At 37.4% G+C, this 17,664-nt stretch overlaps 1 protein-coding gene across 3 annotated transcripts in view; it reads right to left on the reverse strand.

Annotated features, from left to right (window-relative positions):
• Window positions 1-795: 795 nt before the first annotated feature.
• ANLN (anillin, actin binding protein) overlaps window positions 796-17,664 on the reverse strand; it is a 55,165-nt gene continuing 38,296 nt past the window's right edge. For 2 of the 3 annotated variants that reach the window (XM_027102181.1, XM_027102180.1), the window contains exons 22-25: window positions 12,262-12,348; window positions 8,853-8,960; window positions 4,961-5,133; window positions 803-2,151 (exon numbers count right to left, since the gene is read on the reverse strand). In XM_027102181.1, coding sequence (XP_026957982.1) covers window positions 2,028-2,151; window positions 4,961-5,133; window positions 8,853-8,960; window positions 12,262-12,348 — 492 coding nt within the window. In that variant the 3' untranslated portion in view covers window positions 803-2,027. Of the gene's footprint in view, window positions 2,152-4,960; window positions 5,134-8,852; window positions 8,961-12,261; window positions 12,349-17,664 lie in introns of all 3 variants that reach the window. The other variant, XM_027102182.1, reaches the window with a different exon arrangement.

Genomic DNA, 17,664 nt, shown 5'->3' on the forward strand with positions numbered 1-17,664 from the left:
ACATACTTTTCACCTTAACTTCTTTGTGTCTTTTGAATTTTGTATAATGACATATAATGCCTATTCAAAAATAAACACAAGGGCTTCCCTGGTGATGCAGTGGTTAAGAATCCGCCTGCCAATTCAGGGCACACGGGTTCGAGCCCTGGTCCAGGAAGATCCCACAAGCCGCGGGGCAACTAAGCCCGTGCGCCACAACTACTGAGCCTGCGCTCTAGAGCCCGCGAGCCACAACTACTGAAGCCCGCGTGCCACAACTACTGAAGCCCATGCGCCTAGAGCCCGTGCTCCGCGACAAGAGAAGCCACCACAACGAGAAGCCCATGCACCGCAACAAAGAGTAGCCCCCACTCACCGCAACTAGAGAAAACCTACGCACAGCAACGCAGCCACAAATAAATAAACTTATTTATTAAAAAAGAAATTAAAAAAATAAAAACAAATCTACAAATAAAAGGGGCCCTGTCATCAATCCTACCAAACCTATACCCTGTTTTGGCTGGTGATGTTACTTATCTACTCAGTCTCTGCTAAGCACTTAGGAATCATCCTCCATCTCCTCGAATGTGCATCCGAGTACCATATTCTATTGAAATGCCTCAGAAATGGACCCTTCATCCACCTCCTGATTCAACAGTGACTCTAAGAACACACAACGGGCTGAGCACTGGGCTAGAGGTAAAAAGATGAATGAAATACCCTCACCAAGTCAGTACAATCCCCTCAAGAAGCCTGCAGCCTACGATGCAGGACAGCTGCACGGCACATTTTAATAATATTTATTAAATAGCTGACTCCTTAAGCCATTTGCAAGTATTTATTTAGGTAGGAGATCATAAAATATATTTTTATTATACACATAAGAAAAAACACATTTAAATGAATAAAAAATAAAATGACAGGAGGTGACAGAATTTAGTGTTTATAAATGAGGCCATCAATAACTAACAATTCAAAGAAAGTGATAGTGTATTTAAAGTTGAGACCATGCTTTACATTTACAATATTTTAAAATTTAAAAAAAGGCATTAGGCTTTTAAAGGTAATACATGACTTAACAGTTTCTCAAGTGATATTCATATGGGTGTCTAGACACTGTCATACACTGATGTGAAAAAGAAAAAAGACAAGAACTTAGGCAAGCAAAGTATTAGTCATAGTAGCTTGGTAACGTTTACTTTTCTTATATAAAGATTCTTCAATTTACATTTGTTCTTGTTACAGGAACAGAAAGAACTAATTTGACAAGTATATCTGAGGAGTCTGTAAGCTATAGAGCAAAAATAGTTATTTTTAAAAGCCTGTATTCCATGAAAATGTGCACCACACAGCACTTATAGTAACTGAGTAAATGTAAACCATGTGATTATTAAGTCTTCTAAATAAAACATTTAACCCCCAAATCTCACACAATAATATCCCCTATGCCCACATCTCTTATTTGAAGGCAGCCTTAAGCTTCAGACTAATAAACATTTGCTATTTTGAAAAAGTTCTTACCTCCATTACTAAAAATGTTTCTGCAAGGTGCCTTAGATTTTTTTTTCAGTACTCTAGTAACAAGATATATCATGATCAATAAATGACCACAACCTTTAGAAAAAAGTACTGAGGCTAGAGAAAGAGTGATCAAGTGTGAGGTTTCTGTCTCCAACCCTGGAAGACCTTTCTACTTTGAGACCCACAGCTCCAGGAAGACAACTCAAAATTCCTTACTTAAAAAAAAATATTTTAACATGAATAATTGAATAATTAGATTTCTAGGAAAATGGGGCTTTTAAATTAAAATTTGGAAAAATCAACTATAATACATTTTTTCTTCCAATCATTTATGAATAACAGAAGATAAATCGGGTGAAGTTTTGCATACAAAAGATATAAATACTGCATAATATGTAGTGAATGAATATTGGCACATACCCTTTTGTATTTAAAGCATAAAATGCAACCAGCAAAACTGATGCTCTTAAGAAACATTTATGACCTAAGTCAGAAAACCTCTATATGACTTGGAAATGTCCCACAGTTTAAGGCTTTCCAATAGGTTTATAGCAAGCATCAGGTTGCCAGAGGCGAATATCAACAAGAACTTGATTGAGTTTTTGCATCCAGAGATCCCGCTCTTCCTTGGTATCTGCAGACAGCCAGTTCCTACATGAACAAACAAAAAGATCAGGATCCTTTCCCCCATTCCATATCTCCAAGTACTCTTGCTGGGGTGGGATGGCGGGGGCGGAGCCTAAATAGTAAAAGGAGTAACTCTTTACCACTTTTTAATGCAGAGGTCCCCAATCTTTTTGGCACCAGGGACCGGTTTCATGGAAGACAATTTTTCCGCGGCCGGCAGGGGGGTGGTTCAGGCGGTAATGCGAGCGATGGGGAGCGGCAGAGGGAGCTTCGCTCGGTCACCCGCCGCTCACCTTGTGCTGTGCGGTCTGGTTCCTAACAGGCCGCAGACCGAGGCTCGGGGACCCCTGTTTTAATGGATGCTAAATCAAGAGACCCATAGTAAAGTGCTTCTCCAATTACAACAAAAGAGAATCATCTTGCAGGTTGGTTAGCTGAACCATAACTCACACTGATTACATTTGGGAAATGATGGAGTTTCACACCAAAGGCAGTAACTAATCGTGTACAGTTGGTCTGACTGGGCAATTTGGTGGTGCAGGACGGCCACTGAGCATGGGTCACTTCCTAGAAGAGCAAGCGCACCACTGGCCTGAATATGGGAGCCCCCCCAGATCCCTCAGACTCAGGGTCCCCAAGAGCTGGAATCACAGACTCATGAACCTTCACCTGGCCTTACAGATACTATTTTGTACTGTCTCCCATTATTCTTGTCCCACTGTATTAGTAGAGCACAGTATTTACAGTAAATGATCTGAAGATCCTAAGACTTTGTCTATCCTAATCTCTTTGTTCATATCAGGAATCTCTTCTTTGTATCCATATTTAGCTACAAGTTGAATATCCAGTTGATGTGGCAGGCGAGGGTGGGGGGAAAGGGGAATTCCCTAATTCACAAGCCAGACCATTCTTCTAGAGAACAGCCGGGTGTTAGAAGTATGTTGTATTGTACTCATTCTCCATCTTTATAATTTCTCCCCATTGGTACTAGAAATGGTATAAGTGTGAATAAGCAGTGAGTTGATCATCTATTAGTCAATGGAGAGAACACAATACTTACAGTAATGATAGTGACCATTCGTTGAGTTCATTCCATGTGCGTGACACCATGCTAAGTGTGTCTACTCATTAACCTCTACTGTCATTCTGTGGAGTTTATTCTTCTCCTCTGACACAGGAGATATCAGAGGGCTAGCAAAGTTAAGTAACTTGCCATGGCCACATTTGGTGAGTCACTGAGTCAGGATTTAAACATAGATCTGTTGACTTCAAAGTTCAACTGTATAATACTGGCTCCCCATGTGATGAAACATTTCTAGTTCAAACGTATAATCTATATTTCAAAGTAGGTAATATTTATCAGATGATAAATATTTTGTATTGAAGGAGGGAAAGATAGCAAGGTTGGTTAGTAGAAATAAAAACGATATACATTAAATTTAGATAAAAGGCATAGGTCAAAAAGGCCCTGGGGAGAAACAGATAAATAATACAAAGGAGAATGCAGAACTGTAAAATGTATATACTCTGCAAAACATATGATCAAAAAGTGAAATAAGTTTTAAGAAGCCACCAAGCAAAGCTAAAAACTCAGCCAAGACTGAGCTGAGCATGGGCCTCTCTCAAATGCTTGGATAAAGTGTCCACTCAAATTACAGTAATGTTATAATAAGAAAAACTGCATGCAAGCGAACTACAGAGTAATTAGAGCAATATGTGATATAACTACTTCTACCGCAGGAGAAGGTCGAGGTCTGGGAGGGTTTATGTAACAAGTAAAAGATAAGATTATAGGAAAAATGTGAGTACTGTTTAAAAAGGGCCACTGTGGTCAGGAAGTACTTGGGGACTGAATTTTGGTTGGTTCCCTCACTGACTGTGGCCATGAACAGGGTAGCTACTAAAGAAAGTGACTATAAATCCAATTTGCCTCTCCTGTCCTGTCTGATGTCACTGCTGCACAGAAGGCGCCCGAAAGAAAGGAGTGGATGAGCTCAACTAAATTAATCTGAAAGCAACCTAGACATCAAGAATTTCCAAAGAACGCGTCCCCTCTTTCTCTGTTTTAAAACCAACTGGCGGTATCTGGGCAACTTTGTTCTATTTTAATAGAGTGTCTCTTGGCTGACCTTTCTGATATTTCCACATCGGAAACTCATGGAGCCAGTTCTACCCATTTCCCTGTCTGCAATATCCAGCAACAGTCTGATTAACAGAGATTCTGTCAAATTCTAACTTTTGTCCCTAATCATAATTTTGTACATTGAAGTTGGTCTGCAAGCTTCTCTTGGGCATCCAAGCAAAAGAACCTTAGACTCTTAGCAATAAGCTTTTGCATCTTATACTTAAGATTAGGGTTAACGAAAAGTGACAGTCCCAGTAGTTTATTCTGTTAATCTCCAACCAGAAATTTCCAGAGTAAACTGTTTTGTAAGTCAGCAGGTTAATTGAGGGTATTTGGGGAATAGACAGGAAGGGATGTGTCAAATCGCTTTAAAAAATACTTGACTTCTCAATCACACATGAAATCTTCAAACTCAGCCCAAAGAATATTAGGTAACTGTCCTGAAAATGGCTATACTGTGAGTATACTAGAAAACATGATAAGCTAAGATATAACTTGAATGCTGTATTTTCCTTAACTATATTTCCTTAACTATATTTTCCTTAACTAATTATTAGCTTACTCTCTTACTGATGTGTGTGTGTTTTGTTTCCTCATTAAGACTGTACCCTCTTCAAAGACAAGGATCATCTCTGATATTTCTTACAGTGGTAAGAACATAGCGGGCAATCACTTAGTTGATAGAAATATTTATAGCCCAATACGTACTTGGTGACACAGAGTGTGTCCCTGCATTGGCTGACCAGGGTCTCTCGGTCATCTTCTCTTTGTGGTCGGACAGTAATTAATTCAAAAGTGTTGCGTCTTGCACAAAATTCTCTGTTGGCTGGTTCTATCTGCCGACTGGTACAATTGGCCAAATTTAATCTTCCTATGGGATTCTTTAAAAACAAATTTTTAAAAAACATGATTAGTAGAAAATAAACAAGACCATTTAAGTCAGTATTCCAGTTGATACAAATTTAAAATTAAAAAAGCATTAATTTAAAAGTTAAAGTTTAATTACACTGAGTTTAGAGAAACATATTTAACATTTATTATTGTTTTTTGCTGGTCATAAAAATAGAAACCAAAGATGTCTACTGGAGCTCTTAGTCAACTTAAAAAACAAACTTTTTGTTATGGAAAACTTCAAAGAGACACAAAATAAAAAGAACAGCATAATGAACTTCCATGTACCCATTAATCAGCTCTAACAATTAGAAAGACACATTCAACCACCTTTTGTCTATAGCCCACTTAATTCCTCCCTTTCTATAAACAGAAACCTAGACATCAGAATTCATTTGTAAATATTTTTTATGTATCTCTAAAAGACCAGGCTAAACTATTGCTTTGGATTGTTGGAAGCCATGTTATTCCTATGGTATGACAGTCAAAGATAAAAATTCATAAGGCTAAATGGTTCTGAAAAATTAGAAAAGGGACAAGTATGGGCACAAATGATTTTTAAAAAGCCAGTAAAAGTGTTAACTCTATTAATAATTTTAAGAAGAAATTAGAATGAAATATACCATTTTTAAACATTAGATTGGCCAAGTCTGGAAAGAATGGTAATAACCTATGTTGGTTGGGTTGGGGTGGTGATAGAAACTCTCATACACTGCTGGTGAAAGCATAAACGGTCTACTACTGGTAGACAATTTGATAAGAGCAATCAAAAAACATTCAAAATGGGCATACCCTGATCCTACAACTTCACCTAAAAGAAATTTATACTAAGCAAATACATAGGTGCACAAAGATGTTTATATGGGTATAGTCCCTGTTTTTTCATAATAGTTAAAAGATTGAAACAAATTAAATGACAGTAATTGGGGACTATTTAAACAAATAATATTATGTCTCCAGCAAGTATGGCAGACTAAATAGTCTAAAAGTCCTCCCATAATTCCCCAAATGCCAAATAACTGAACTCACAAGAAGGTGAAAGAAACCTTCAAAGGCCAAAATCAATGAGGAAGAGAGAGTGCAGAATGGTAAGCTAGGCTGAAATCTGGCTTCCTTGGGGTACTGGCCAATGAATGTTAGGAACTGGCAACCTTGACTCACACAGGTTAAATGATATAATATGAAGTGTGATATTTGCTTTAAAATACCTCAGCAAACCAACAAGAACAAAAAAGTGTGTGTGCTGTGGAGAGAGAAATGAAACATGAAAGTTAATAATTGTTGAAGCTAGGAGTTCAATATACTATTTCTCTCTGTTTTGTGAACACTTGAACATTTTCAATTATAAAAAGTTAAATATACAGGTACACATATTTCCGTGTGTGTGTGTGTGTGTGTGTGTAAAATGAAGGACCAAGAATAAATAACACATTATTGAATAAAAACACAAGTTAGGAGACTTACCTTACCAGACATTAAGATTTATTTTAAAGCTATGGTAATTGAGACTGAGAGATACATACCAAAGGAAACAGAATAGAAAGCCTAAATATAGACCTACATATATAATGATATCTTGATACATGTCAGAAACAGCATGTGGATCAGTGTGGAAAGAATGGACCATCCAATGGGGCTGGCACAGTTGGGTTTCCAGATTGGGGGAAAAAAATCAATTCCAGGTAAATTAAATATGAAATATAAATCTTTATAACTTTCAGAAGTTATAAGGAGGTATAGGAGAATATCTTTATGACTATATAGATGATTTTCTTAACTAAGACTCAAAAAAGCAAACAATAAAGCAATAAACTGACAGATTTATCGTAGCATTAAAAATTTCTGTTTATGAAAAGATATTATAAAGATAAATAAAACATATGCCAAGCAAAAGACTACGGAAATAAATGGCCAAAACACATAAGAAAAGATGCTTACTCTTAATGTTCAATCGAGGAAAACCAAAATAAAAACACAAGGAAATAATCTTTCACACCTATCACACTAACAAGAGTTTAAAAGGCTGACATATCAAGTGTTGGTGGGATGTGGAATACTGAGAACTCTCATATAATCCTGGTGGGAACGGAACATTGTACAACCAATTTCAAGAATAACTGGACAAAATCTAGCTAAATTGAAGATGTGCGAAACCCTACAAACCAGCAATTCTGCTACTAGATACAAACTCAAGAAAGAGCTCTGATCCATGTAGCTAAGTTATAGCAGAGCTGTTTATAATAGCAACAATTTAGAAATAATCTAAGTGCCCATAAATAGGAGAAGTGGATAAATTAATTGTGATACATTCTTACAATGGAATACTTTAGTACAGAGAAAGATGGCTAGAGCTCTACAAACTAGAGCTACACACACCAGCCTAGACCAATGTCACAAATCATGTTGACTTAAAACATGCAAGTTGCAGAACAGTATATACAGTATGATCTATTTGTATAATGCTTCAAAATATGCAATTGCAATAATATACAGCCTATATATAATATATAATAAAAATTTAAAGAAATACATAGGAACAAAATAATTTCAGGATGGGGTTATCTCTGAGGGAGAGAAAATTACATGAGGAGCTTTAACTGGACTGATAACACAGAGGTTGATGGAAATTACTTGGTTTATTTATTTATTTTTTGTCTATTTGAAGGTTCTAAATATTTCACAATAAACTTTAAAATAAAATTTTATATAGCTACAATGTAATACATATAGCTATCTAATGCAATATCACAGATGTATTTTTTCTTTTTTTTTTTTTTTTTTTAGCGGTACGCGGGCCTCTCACTGTTGTGGCCTCTTCCGTTGCGGAGCACAGGCTCCAGACGCGCAGGCTCAGCGGCCATGGCTCACGGGCCCAGCCGCTCCGCGGCATGTGGGATCTTCCCGGACTGGGGCACGAACCCGTGTCCCCTGCATCGGCAGGTGGGCTCTCAACCACTGCGCCACCAGGGAAGCCCACAGATGTATTTTTATTGATGTGGAAAGATATCAGGATATTATCAAGTAAAAATTAAGTTATAAAAAACATGATACTTTCTGTTTAAAAAAGATTCATAAATGGATATATAACTATTATTACATATACATTTTAAAAATTTAGAAGGATACACAGCAAAATGTGAATAGTAGTTATCTCTGTTACAGATGATTTTACTTTATATTTCTGCTTATTTCTATTTTCCAGTTTTTGGATAATAAATTACCACACTTGGGCAATAACATTAAATTCTTTAAAAACAAGATGTAATGTATCCATAAAATTCTATTATCAAATTTTAGAAACAAAACCAAAACCACTATATTCCTATGGTGGTTTTTCCTTTCTGTTTTATCTCAGAGTTAGGTAAATCAACTGTTAATAAAATACAAAAGTGAATTGAAAATATTTCTGACTAAAAGTATCAATTAAAAAATATTATGAAACATTCCATAAAAAAATATACATTCCTTAAGGTATTTCAAGAGTGGTCAAATCACAGGGAATGGATAAGATATAAAATTTTTACACAAACACACACACATGCACACACACACACTCACTAGTCTTTCAACAAGAACATTTTTAATGGCTTAGTAAATATTTTTAACAGGGCATTTGGGTGGTTGATGGGGGCCACGGGGAACACTTGCATGAAATATTCCCTGAAAGTCAGTTAGGGCTTTCACCACTGACCATCAATATTAATATTACCTTTCGTTTCTCATCATCTGGATAAGTCCAATAAGAGATACAGTTTCCAGAAAGAACACACCATCTTCGATGCCATGCACCAAAACCACTAACATCTTCAAATATGGTCTGGAAAAGTCAATGAAATACTGACTTTAGAAACTTGAGGATCAATTAAATGTTTTCTATACATTAAACCTCAGTATGTTGACATATTTCATACTTCAAAATCTACTTGCATGATTTTTTTTCTTTTCTCTCTTTTATAAAGTACTTAAGTTTATTTTTATTCTACTCTGTATCAAGGCCAGGAATCTTGTTGTTTCAATCTCAAGCACAAAGTTAGTACAAATGACTCACCAGCTCCCTTTTGTGTTTACGTTCACCTTTTACATCATAAAGGTAATAGAAAAGGAAAAATTTGATGGATAAAAATAATACAAGTTGTCATTACCCCTACTATAATCAGGGAAAAATAACAAGAGGATAGCTTTTTCATTTTTATAGCTGGGGAAACTGAAGGCCAAGGAAAGTAGATGACAATACACGGTCACAAAGCAGAACTGGAACCTTCTAGCTAAACCAGAATGTACTTTTCTTGCTGCTCATCAGTCTTGGCAGAGTTAGACTAGTACCATTTTAGAATCACTTAGCAAGTTTCTCTGGTTGGTAGTCTCCTTCCTTCCAGCTGTCCCTGGCACATCAGGAAGGAAAACTGAACCAAGCAACTGAACCACTTCAATTACTACCTCTATTTTTTATAGAGGTTAGAAGTAATTAAAAGGCATTGCTTAGACAGGGGACAGAAGTTATTTGGGGGAGTCCTGAGTAATTGTTTTTTACCACATTTCTGTAAGTGTGGATGTGATAAGAATGGCCTATAGGATTCAAGATAGAGTAAACCTGAAAAGATCTAACTCTAAAGTAGTTAAGAGCCCTGCTCAAACATTAAGTAGGTCAGACATTTTAGGCAAATGAATGTCATAAGAGTATATCAGGGGCGAAAGGTATCTAGAGTAAAATATGGAAATATTTACATTAAAGGAAAAGGTCAGTAAGTAAACACTGCTTTCAAGTCAGAAATTTATAGACACTTTTCCAAGAATATCTAGTGCCACCTGCTGGATTTACATGTGAAAAAAGCTACGAAGTATGATTTACAGTCACCTTGGCCGCTTGGACTTTCTGTACAATCTAGCTCTTCTTTCTGTGCCCTTTGTCAGCAACTGCAAATTGACTTGTGATATCTTTTGTATAGCTCAAATTCTTGCTTCACAAAGAAAATCAAAGCTATTAGATTTTCTCTACTTCTGGTACCACACCCACAATCTTCTGTGTATTCTACACATATACTTTCCTCCTCTGATAATGGAAAAAGTATAATTCTGTACAAGATCATGAACCATGGCTTGGGTCTTATTCGTTCTCACTCTCGTGACCTTGTTCCATGTGTTATTCCTTAAAGTGCAGGTTCCCCATTGCCTCTATCTTTGCCCTCTTTGGCCCTATTAGAAGCTACCCATTTGAATTGAAAGATGCTCAAATCTCTCCAATCTTAATAAAATGTCAACAAAATCCTTCTTTCACCCTACATACCTCTGCAGGTATCACACTCTCTTTACCCCTCTGCAGCCAAACCTTGTTTCAGAGTTGTTGCACTCCCATTCTTCACCCTCCACTCCCTTTATAACCATTTGCAATCTAGCTCCTGCTCTCAACAAGCCTAGAATGACCACTTCATTAATAAGTCCAACAGTGTCTAATAGATCCTTATCTAATTTGACCACTCCCTCTTGCAGACTCTCTTCCCCTGGCAACCATGATACTAAGTTCTCCATTGCCCTCCCTGTAGTCTCCCTTGAGAGCTTCTCTTCCTAGGTCCGTGGCTTAAATGTTAGTGTTCTCCTGGCTATTCAATGCCACCTGAGCTTCCATTACTATCTCTCTGCTGCAGATTTCCAAACCTTCACCTCATCTAAAATGTCCATCATCTTGAGCTCCAAACTCAAACTCTGAAACGTGTCTGTATGCATCTAAAATTCAAGTTATTTAAAACTTAACTCATTAAAACTTCCTACCTTGGGTGGGGACTGACTGACAAGGGGCATGAGGGAACTTTCTGAGGTAATATTTTCTATCTTAATAGAAATTTGGATTAAATAGATGTATACCTGTGTCAGAACTCAGGGGATGTACACTGAAGATTCACGGGAACATTCTAATGTCCACAATATACTTTGAAATTCTTCCCCCCAAAATGATATTTTCAGGACTGGCTAGAAGGATAGCTAGGTTGTAGATACATGATACAGCAAGGACAGTAAAAAATGTTAAAGGCAAAATCTAGATGCTGGCTATACGGGCGTTCATTGTAAAATTCTATCAACATTGCTGTATGCTTGCAATTTACCACAATAAAATTTGGGGGAAAAATGGTTTCCACCCCCAACATGGACACTTGCTTCCCCCCCAGGGCCCCTTATCTCAGTATAATCACTGCCACCCAACAAGCCGTGCAAGGCAGGGATCTGGGTGACATCCTTACTTCTGCTTCTCCACCCCTACAGCCAAACCGCTAGGGTCTGCACTTCTTCCTCCTTCATCTATCCATGGTGGGTCCTTCTCTCCACCCTGACTGCCAGCCCCCATCCCCTCTCTCATGCAGTAACTCAGTTTCTTCACTAATCTTCTTCAGTTCTGCCACTCCCCAGTCCACTTCCACACGTTAGTCAGAACGACTTTCCTAAACCCCCAAATTTGATGTTAATCCTCTGCTTAAAATCCTACAAGAGTACCCAACCGACTTCAGGATAGAGTCGGAAGTCTTTAAAAGGCCCTCTAACACTTGGCTCCATTTCCCCTAACCCCACCTTCCTCCCCAATCACTCCTCTCCCTACCCCTCCTCCACACACACACTCAGAATCTAAGCTCTAGCTACCCTGAAATACCTGCCACTATCTAAATGTGTCATCTTTTTCTCTGGTGGGGGTGAGAGAGGGAAGGGCCCTCCAGGCCATAGTAATGCTTTTCCCTTCATCTGGAGCACATCTCCCTCTGGCTAACTTGTTCAGCTAGCAGTTTACAAGTTATTTCCAATACCTTTCTTTAAGCCTTCCCACTCATACCTAAGACCTGGTGTCCCAGCAATTTACACCCATGCACTCTATGCTTTCTCCCATTATAGTACTGTATTGTACTTAACTGTTCACTTGGATTTCTTCCTATTACACTAAAAGTTCCTGAGTGCAGGGATTATTTTCTGTGGCCTATTATATTCTAACACCAGCACAGTGATTAGCATAGAGTGGACATGCAACAAATCTGAACCAATTTATCACTTAGTCACACAGACTTTCATTCCTATTGGAAACCAAGCCTATGCTTCACAAAATGCAAAAAAGAAAATATAGATCCAGTGATGTTACTTACTAGAAAACCTCTTTCTTCAACACTTGAATTCACTTGACACTTTATTTTTAAGTAAATATGACCTTCCAAAGGAGATAGAAAGGGTACCTGTGAAGAAAGAGAGTAAATTATTTGTAAAACAGTTTTTCTTGATAAAACATGTATAAATCATGAATAGAGAATATTATATCTTGAAAACACAGTATTTTCTAAAGCTGGAATATAAAATAGGTGGCCCAAAAGCCACTGGTTCCTTAGCAACAAATGCTTTTGAAGAATAAATTCATTCAATGTAGAGCCTGCTTAAGGCAGAACCCTAAGTCCCAAGTAATGTGATAAAGAAAACACGGATTTAAGAAGAGAATACATGTGTTTATCCATTCCCTATCAACAGAATATACTTGATAGAAGGTGGGATAAGCCAACTGGCATATTAATACAATATAATATTATTCAGCAATAAAGAATAGTGAACCGCAGAATGGAAACGTTGATCCTCAAATTCATATGGAATTGCAAGAGGCCCCAAATAACCAAAACAATCTTGAAAAAGAAAAACAAAGTTGAAAGAATCATACTTCCCAATTTCAAACCAATCCAAAGCTACAGTAATCAGAACAGTATGGTACTGGCATAAGGATAGACATATAGACCACAGGAATAGAATTGAGAGTCCAGAAATAAACCCATACATATATGCCAGATTGATTTTCAACAAGGGTACCAAAACCATTCAATGAGGAAAGAGCAATATTTTCAACAAATGGTGCTGGGGAAACTGGATAGCCACATGCAAAAGAGTAAAGTTGGGGGCTTCCCTGGTGGCGCAGTGGTTGAGAGTCTGCCTGCCGATGCAGGGGACGTGGGTTCGTGCCCCGGTCCGGGAAGATCCCACATGCCGCGGAGCGGCTGGGCCCGTGAGCCATGGCCGCTGAGCCTGCGCGTCCGGAGCCTGTGCTCCACAACGGGAGAGGCCACGACAGTGAGAGGCCCGCGTAGCGCAAAAAAAAAAAAAAAAAAAAAAAAGAGTAAAGTTGGATCCCTTCCTCATACCACATACAAAAATTAACTCAAAATGGATCAATGACCTAAATGTGAGAGCTAAAACCATACAACTCTTAGAAGAAAAACAGAGGAGTAAATCTTCAATGATCATGAATTTGGCAATGCCTTCTCAAATATAATACCAAACCATGAGCAACAAAAGAAAAAACAGATAAATTAAACTTCATCAAAATGAAAAACTTTTCAGTATGGAGGTTCCTCAAAAAATTAAAAATAGAATTACCATATAATCAATCAACCCCGCTTCTGGGAATTTATCCAAAAGAATCAAAATCAGGCTCTTAAAGGGATATTTGCACTCCCATGTTCATTGTAGCATTCTTCATAACAGCCAAGAGGTGGAAACAATCTAAATGCCCATCAGCAGCTGAACAGACAAAGAAAATGTGGTAGAGCCTCCTTTCTCCCCACTTCTGTATATGAAACTACTCTAGGCCATCCAGATCCTGTTCTTCTCAGAGCCCAAAGTTTGCCTTTTAGGCCTTGAGACTCTCAGTGTATATTTTCTTATGTGTCCTAACCCACAGCCCCACACCTCTGCACAGCAGATCCTTGAGGTCAATTATCGTGTCCTTCTCATGTTTGTTTCCATATCCTATTGCCAAATCATATCCAGACATTCAATAAATGTTTGCTTAAAGAACATTGTTTGTTTTGTCAAATAGTACCCAAATACTCCTATTGAAAAAAAAGAAGGCAGCCGGGGGACGTGGGGGGATGTAGTACATACAAACAATAGAGTATTATTCAGCCATAAAAAAGGAGGAAATCCTGTCAGGTGTTACAGCACGGATGAACCTTGAGGACGTTATGCTAACTGAAATAAGTCAGTCACAAAAGGACAAGTACTACATGATTCCATTTGTATGAGGTATCAAGAGTAGCCAACTCAACAGAAGCAGAAAGTAGAGTGGTGGATGCCAGGGACTGGTAGGAGTGGGGGAAAAGGGAGTTGCTATTCAATGGGTATAGAATTTCATTCATCCAAGATGAAAAAATTCTAGAGATCTGCTGCACAACATTGTGCTTATAATGTTAATAATATTGTACACTTAAAAATTTGTTGAGGGTAGATCTCATGTTACGTATTATTTATTACAATAAAGAATTTTAAACTTCTGTGTATCAAAGCATAAGAAAGTGAAAAGACAATGTACAAAACAGGAGAAAATATTTGCAAATCATGTATCTAATAATGGTTTAGTATCTAGAATACATTAAGAACTCTTATAACTCAAAAATAAAAAGACTCAATTAAAACATTCCAAACAATCCAACTTAAAAATTGGCAATAGACATTTCTTCAAAGACGATATACTAATAGCCAACAAACACATGAAAAGATGTTCAACATCAATAGTCGTTAGGTAATAATTGTTAGCTTGATGACGATGGTGACAATAATGATGAAGGTGAGGATAAGGACGAAGATTTTAACGGAAATCTCAAGTTGCCATTGTGTCCAGAACCATTTACTGAGGAATGAGTAAAAAGGAATCTGATTCTTTTATTGGAAGCACATTGCTTTGAACCAAAATAAACATAAGCTAAATTACAAAACCAACAATAAGTTATTGAAAGCAGATTTTTTTATTGCTTGTTTTAAAGTTGAATCATTCTGTATCTACAAAGCTTTCCTTATTCCTTAGATACAAGTATGTTTCCAACATTGATAATCCCAAAACTCATGCTATAGCTTAAACCATGCTATGACTAAATTGTGTCCCCTCCCCATCCCTAACCAAATTCACATGTTGAAGTTCTAACTCCCCATACCACAAAATGTGACTGTATTTGGAGATAGGGTCTTTAAAGAAGTAATTAAGGTTAATTTAGTTCATTAGGATGGGCCCTAATCCAATGTAACTTGTGTCCTCATAGAAAGAGAAGATTTGGACACACATACAGAGAAAGAGACCATGTGAAGACACATAATACAGCTATCTACAAGCTAAAGAGAGAGGGTTTAGAAAAAACTCAACCCTCCCAGTGCCCTGATCTTAGACTTCTCGCCTCCAGAACTGTGAAAAAATAAACTTCTGTTGTATAAGCCAAAAAAAAAAACCCTCCAAACCCCAAAATTAGTCATTAGGGAAATGCAAATCAAAACCACAGTGAGCTGCCACTTCATACCTATTATGATGGCTATAATAAAAAATACGGAAAATAACAAGCTTTAGCAAGGATGTGGGGACACTGGAACTGACATTACTGATAGGAATGTCAAACGGTTCAGGAACTATGAGAAACAGTTTGGTGGCTCCTCAAAAAGTTAAACAGAATTAACATATAACCACACAATTCCTCTCCTAGATATATACCCCCAAAGACTGAAAACAGGTATTCAAACAGGTATATGTACGCCCAAGTTTACAGCAGCGTTATTCACAATAGCCAAAAAAGAAACAGACCAAATGTCCATCAACAGATGAGTGGACAAAGTGTAGTGTATAACATAATGCAATAATACTCAGCCACAGAAAGTAATGAAGTACGGATACATGCCATATCATCTACATCTACATCCACACATACATATACACACATATAAATTTACCGCCAAAGAACAAAAGTTATCTGAGCAATAATTACCTAGTAGGTTATACATAGAGAAAAATAAAGTTGCTCTATAATGTATATAATATAGAGCTAATCAACAATAATTTTCATCAAATGTTTGTACCATTTTACTTCCAGGCAGATTTCTAAAACTAAGGACCCCATATCAAACACAAGTCCGCATTACAGAGAGGGTAGAAAGCCACTAACATAGACCTAGTAGTGAAAGCCTATGTTGAAATCTATCTGACAAAGACATTTAAGTTCAATATGAAGATGGTCTGGAATGCCCTAAATCCACACCAGATGCAATTACTGTCATGATGTAATGACTCTTCACTCCCAACCATGGCTGATTTGCTAGCTACAGAGACACACACCAAAGTATATCTAAATTCTGTCCATTAAATCTACACAGCGTGCTTGGTTAGGGCGATACACAGAAAGGAGTTCGACTTCCATTACATGCTCAGAGCTCCACTTCCACTTAGGATGTGAAAGGTCACAAAAGACCACCATTTCTACTGCAACAGCAAGAAAACAATGGATAAGCTAAGAATATCTTATTTTCCTTAAAGCTATCTAAGAGTTGTGCAAGCAAAAAAAATTTAATGGACCAAATTCCAGTAAGGAATGTACCCTTCCTGGGTGAGCCAAATCAGGAGTGACCACTTTATTCCCTGGGAGCAAGAAATGACAGAGAAGCATGCTGGCAATGAATTTTGCAGGGAAAAGAAAAAACCAGTGAAGTCTTTAACAGCTAAATGAAGACTGTCTACCTAGATGAGCATCTCAAAAGAGCCAAGGGTCAGAGCTAGCCCACCCTACCTGCCAATCTCCCCCACTCCCCAGAATTTTGCTGAGTAAATGCTAATGCCACAAGCCAGAGGCAGATCTGGAAAGCAAAAAGAAATCTTGTAGACTTTCAGAATTTAGATCTCAAAGTTCTACTGACAGGAGGTGCCTAACTTCACTCTCAAGGCATTTGAAATAAGAGTTGAACCCAACTAACTAAAGCACTATCTCAGCTCAACTTCTGATTATACTGAGAGACAAGAGGGTGTTATTACCACCTACTTCAGTCTCTACTGTTCTTTTATAACAACATAACATCACATCACATCACATCTAGCCTACGGTTTAAAAGTTTTACAAGACATGAAAAAGCAGGAAAAGGTGGCCTTTAATCAAAAGAAAACAAAACAAACCCTGTCAATAGCAGATCCACAGATGATCTAGATGTTAGAATTACAAGACAGAGACATTTATAATTTGTTAAAGAATTTAGAGGAAAACATGGACAAAAATGGGTGAGAAGAGGGAGAATTTCGACAGAGAAATAGAAGCTCTAAAAAAGATCCAAATAGAAATTTTACAACAACAAAAAAAGTTGAAATTGATTCATTGGATGGGCTTTACAGGAAACTGGAGTACATGAGAAAAAAAGATAGATGAACTCAAAGACTGGTAAATAGAAATGATCCAAAATGAAACACAAAGGAAAATTAAAAACAAAAAGAGTGCCATAGACCTGTAGGAACATAGTCAAGAGTCCAACATACATTTAACTGGAGTCCTAGAAAGAAAAGAAAACAGTGCAGAAGAAATACTTGACAAGATAATGGCTGAGAATTTGCCAAAACGTATGAAACACATGAACTACAGCTCCGTAAAGGTCATTGAAACTTAGTATGATAAAGAAATAACCCAGTATGACAAAGAAAACCACACCTAGGCAGATTAGGGTCAAACTGTCACAAATCAAAATACTTAAAAATATTAACAGCAGAAAAGGGGAAT

The sequence above is a fragment of the Aethalodelphis obliquidens genome, unplaced genomic scaffold (genome assembly GCF_003676395.1).
Source record: "Aethalodelphis obliquidens isolate GAN/ISIS:26980383/991018 unplaced genomic scaffold, ASM367639v1 scaffold5, whole genome shotgun sequence".
NCBI classification, from domain to species: Eukaryota; Metazoa; Chordata; class Mammalia; order Artiodactyla; family Delphinidae; genus Aethalodelphis; species Aethalodelphis obliquidens.